Below are 5,487 nucleotides of genomic sequence, written 5' to 3' on the forward strand. Positions count from 1 at the left end.
CTATGATGCTGCTTGGCCTGCTGTGTTCATCCAGCCCTGCACCTTGTGGTCTTGGTATTTGATGGGATTTCTCTGCATCTGAAGGTACAGCCCAGGGTGAGTGATATGAATACCAGCTGGGATGAAGAATGCTTCAACACCTCGAATCCAGACGCATGCCTTGCTTCCCAGATGGCCCTGATCACCTCGCTTGCGGTTCCTCTCTCCAGCATCATCATCGTGGGGAATCTGGTCATCATCGTCGGGATCATCGGCAACAAGAGCCTGCACAACCCCACCAACTATTACTTCCTGAGCTTGTTGTTGTCTGGCCTGGGCACCGGCCTCATCCTACCTTCCATTCCCATGATGAACCTCAAGAGTGAGTTTGCCTCCCAGATCTGCTTCTTTTTCCATCTCTTCCCAAACTTCATCTTCCTCGCTTTCCTCTCCAACCTGCTGGTAGTTCACTACGACAGGTACGTCTGTATCATCCATCCTTTCCAGTACAGCCTTTCTTGGACTCACAAGTATGTCCCCGCTGTCATATTGACCACCTGGCTCCTGCCCTTGCTGTTTGCCTCGCTGCCCCTGTTTGGCTGGAACAACTGGAGCCCCAGTGCCACACATTGCTATTTCAAATTGATCTTCCCCCGTGCCTACATCTACCTGGAGATTTATGGCTTAATTGTCCCATCCATCTTAGCCATCACTGCAATAACAAGCCAAATCCTCCATGTGGCACGAAAGCATGTAAAAGCAATTAAGAAGATGCATCGAGCTGTCCACAGTGACCCAGCTTCTCTTGAGAAACAACTGGACTTCAAATACGCTAAGTGCATCGTGTTGCTGTTTATCACCTTCCTGGTTTGCTGGGTCCCTTACATTGTTTTCGTCCACGTCTCGTTGTTTGTGGAAAACAGTGGATTGAAGACACGCATCATCCTGTCCTGTTTAGGAACCAGCAGTGCTGCTTTCGCTCCCTTCATCCTAGTCTTCAACAACAAGGAATACTTCGAACTGTGGCGAAGTTTTTCACAGAGTTTGAAAAGTTGCAGCAAAGACACTAGCGTCAACAGAACTTTCATTGTCTGATATTTATTTCCGAGGTATTGAGTGTTCACGTTTAGCTCCAACCCTGAAGGTTGTGAGTTCAATGCACTACTTTCACAAGACTTCAACACAAATCCAGTGTGAGGGAGTGCTGCACTGGCAGGGATACCCTATTTCAGAGACTTGAAATCTGAGGCTGTGTATGCTTTTTCAGATGGATGTAAATGCTCCTCACTGAAAAAGACCAGGGAAGGTCTCAGCATTAAAGAAAAACTGGAAGCTCTCATCAGCTCAGGCAGCATTGGTGGAGAGAGAAACAGAATTAATGCTTCAGACTGGGAATCATAGAGTCATAGAGTTATGCAGCACAGAAACAGACCCTTTGGTCCAACTTGTTCATGCCGACCAGATATCCTAAACTGATCTATTCTCTTTTGCCAGCATTTGGCCCATTTCCCACTAAATGTTCCGACTCAAATGCCCATCCAAATGTCTTTTAAATGTTGTTATTGCACCTGCCTTCACCACCACTTCTGACAGCTTGTTCCATGCATGCACCACCCACTGTATGAAAATGTTGCCCCTCAGGTCCCTTATAAATCTTTCCCCTTTCACTGTGTTAGAACATTAGATAAAAGGTCACCAATCTGAGATGTTAATACCTTGAGATAAAGGATCAGAAGTAGTCCATTCAATCCATCAAGACTACACCACCATTCAATGAGATCTCAGTTGATCTGATAATCCTCAACTCCACTTTCTTGCCTTTTCTCCATAATCCTTGATTCCCTTCCTGATTAAACATCTGTCTATCTCAACCTTGAACATACTGAATGACTCAGCCTTGACAGGCCTCTGCTGTAAAGAATTCCACAGACTCACTTTCCTCTGATAGAAGAAATTCTACCTCATTTCTGTCTTAAATATATGATTCCTTACTTTGAGATGATGCTGTCTGGTCCTCGTCACTGCCACAAGGGGAAACAACCTCTCTACGTCTCTTGTCTCCTAAAAATCTTGTATAATTCAATAAGATCACCTCTCATTCTGTTAAACTCTGATAAGTATTCAAAGTCTCCTTATAAAACAATCTCTCCATACCTTGTTTCAGTCTAGTAATTCTTCTCTGGACTGCCTCCAATGTCAATCTATCTTTCCTTAGATAAGGGGTCCAAAGCTGTTCACAGCATTCCAGTTGTGGTCTGACGAGACCCTTGTATAATTTGAGCAAAACATTGTCACTTTTATACTCCATTTCCTTTGAAATAAAGGCCAACGTCCCATTTGCCTTCCCCATTGCCTGCTGAACTTGGATATTAGGTTTTTGTAATTCAAATGTCAGAACTCCGAAATCCCTCTGTGCTGTAGCTTTCTGCAGCCTTTCCCCATTTAAACAATATTCAACTCCGTTATTCTGCCTGCCAGAGGGCATAACCTCACATTTCCTCACATTATTTCCATCTGCTAAGTTTTTAACCGCTCCCGGAACCTGTCCATACCCCACTGCCTTCTCTTTGTGTCAACCTCACCACTGTTAACTCTGTTTCTCTCTCCACCGATGCTGCTAGACCTTATGAGTTTCTCCAGCACTTCCTGTTTTTATTTCAGCACCCATGGTATTTTGCTTTTCTGTTTATTAGATACTTGGGCAGTGTCCTGGTCAATATTTCTCCTTCACCATCGTTATTACAACAAACAACCTGGTCTTTACCACAATTGCTGCTTGCTGTGCACAAGCTGTGCACAATGTTTCATAGATAACAAGGTGTAGAGCTGGATGAACACAGCAGGCCAAGCAGCATCAGAGGAGCAGGAAAGCTGACGTTTCGGGCCTAGACCCTTCTTCAGAAAAGATGTTTCATACTTGGTTGGGTGTGACTGCTTGGGTGTACCTGTCTCAGGGTGATGAGACTACAACCATTTACAGAAGCTGTGAATTAACCATTTAGATCAATCCTTCTACTTCAACAATACACCATACAGGTGCATGAAATAGTTTCCAAATTCAGAGAGAAATTTCTAACGTATTGGAGACAGTTCAGACACAGCTCACAAGATTAATTCCTGTAATAAGTGGTTTGCCTTTGAGGGAGTGTTGGACAGGCTGGGCTGGAATTTAGAAAAGTTAGAGGAGACTTGATCAAAACATAGAAGATCCTGACGGATCTTAACAGGATGGCTGTGAGGACGATGCTTCCAATTGTATGTTAAATGGATTTGTCTGCAGCCCCTTTTTGGAATGCGCTGCTGTTAAAATTTTGGTTGCACTTCAGCCCCACACTCCTGATCTACGGGCAGCTGCTGCTGGGAGAGCTGGACGAGTCTACAGGCCTTCTCAGGGCCTTGGTCTTAGGCCTGGTAAAGGTGGCCATTAGCTTGTCCAGGCAGCGGGCTGAAGAGGGGCTTGTTGTTCCTGTCTGCCCCTTTATTGTGGTTACATCCGCGCACGGGTGACCCTGGAGAGGGAGCACTTGGTTCTCACTGGCATGGTCGAGGACGTTCTTGACTGATGGGTGCCACGGGGGCTGGAATGTACCATAAACCCAAACTACAAAATATTGATTTACTAAATCATTTTATTTCTGTACGATAGGTTTCTATTTTGCCTTTTGAGTTGTGTTTGTTTTTGGGTTGGTGTCCAGGAACAGGGCTGTTTTATTTTCCCATTATTTCAATTTTTGACTCCCTTCAAGAGCCCTGGGGTCTGTTATTTTATCAAGAAATATTTATTCTACATTTTGACCCATTGTTGTCCCTACCCTATGAGTGGTTGGTGGGGGCAATTCGAGAAAAACCATTTTTTATTTGTTTATTTGTTGCTTTTCCTTTTCCAGAGTCACTGGAGTTTCATTTTACCTCAGAAGTTGGGGAATCTTTTGCTTTTCTGTTTGAAACAGGTAGAGTGAGATTTGCTCTGGGCTTGACCTGGTGTTGTGCTCATCCCAGGATTGACTGATGGGGGCAGTCTCATGGTGGGATGTGGGGTTGTCTTGACCTTTTTGTTTTAAAGAGTGGAAAAGATGTTTCCCTTTCCGGGAGAATCTAGAATAAAGGGTCATCGTTTCAAGATTAGTGATCGTCCACTTAAAACAGAAATGAAGCAATGTTCTTTCTCTCAGAAAGTGATGAGTCTATGGAACTCTCTTCCTGAAAAGGAGTTAAAACAGTCTTTGAATATTCTTAAGGCAGAGTTGGACAGATTCATGTTAAGCAAGGAGGTGCAAGTTTATCAGGGATAGACAGAAATATGGAATAATCAGGTCAGCCAAAATCTCATTGAACTGCTGCTCCTAATTCAACCTGAAATTCAAATGTATATTTTATTTGTTCATTTCTCTAGAGGATAGTTATTTAAAAGATTTTTTTGACTTGAACTGGATGGGTGCAGTCTTTTAAGTTTAGTTTCTGTTCTGAAGAATTTTGAATGTATTTCCTAAACTTTTTATTGATCGTGCGACTTGACGTTTCAGATCCTGTATTAAACTATAGCTGCTGGAGGTTTTAAAAGGTCTTCATGTTGCTCTTTGTAAATGTAAACCTCATGTGGTGAATCAACAAGAGTGATAGCGACAAGATGCACCAAAGTGACAGAATGAGTCCATCACTGCAGTGGATTCACCAGATGCCAAACAATAAAAGGTTCTCTGCATTCCTAATCACGTGGTGGAAACTCATTGAAATGCCTCGGAACAAAGAAACATTTAATCATGTTGCATCACACTTAAGCTCCGTATCAAAAGTGATTTCACATGAGAATTCCCCATGAAAAAAATTACATGTGAGTTAGTAGGCTAGGGCTAGGGCTAGGACTGACAATAAAGCAAGTAAGTGGCACTGAGGTGTGAGGTCAGCTGCGATCTTACTGAAGGGTGAGATAGGTTTGATGGGCTGAATGGCCGACTTCAGCTTCTATTTTTTACGTTCTTATGCATTTCAAAATTAGCATCATGTAGGAACTATTTGTAACAATTGGTCTTGGTTAGAACTCAAAATCTCATAGAATCCCTACAGTGTGGAAACAGGCCCTTCAGCCCAACAAGTCCACATCAACCCTCATGGCATCCCACCCAGACTCACTTCCTTATAATCCACCTAATCTACACATCCCTGAACACTACAGGCAATTTAGCATGGCCAATCCACCTCGCCTGCACATCTTTGGACTGTGGGAGGAAACCGGAGCACCCAAAGGAAACCCACGCAGACACAGGGAGAATGTGCAAAGTCCACACAGACAGTTGCCTGAGGGTGGAATTGAACCCAGGTCCCTGGAACTTTGAGGCAGCAGTGCTAACCACTGAGCCACTGTGCTGCCCAGAGTTTGTTGAGGGGACACGCGGAGTAATCATGAAGCTGTTGGATTGATATAACAATCAATATCCTTTAGGGAAGGAAATCTTTCCCTCTTATGACCCAGTTGATGTTCCTACCGAGCATATCAGAGCCCACATCAAA

General features: G+C 43.7%; 1 protein-coding gene across 1 annotated transcript; it reads left to right on the forward strand.

Moving 5' to 3' along the window:
- Positions 1 to 39: 39 nt before the first annotated feature.
- Positions 40 to 1,395, forward strand: LOC109925592 (G-protein coupled bile acid receptor 1-like). Its single transcript, XM_020525521.2, has one exon. The coding sequence runs from the start codon at positions 106 to 108 to the stop codon at positions 1,072 to 1,074; it is 969 nt and encodes a 322-aa protein (XP_020381110.1). The 5' UTR covers positions 40 to 105; the 3' UTR covers positions 1,075 to 1,395.
- Positions 1,396 to 5,487: the final 4,092 nt, after the last annotated feature.

The sequence above is a fragment of the Rhincodon typus genome, chromosome 7 (genome assembly GCF_021869965.1).
Source record: "Rhincodon typus isolate 14 chromosome 7, sRhiTyp1.1, whole genome shotgun sequence".
Taxonomy (NCBI): Eukaryota; Metazoa; Chordata; class Chondrichthyes; order Orectolobiformes; family Rhincodontidae; genus Rhincodon; species Rhincodon typus.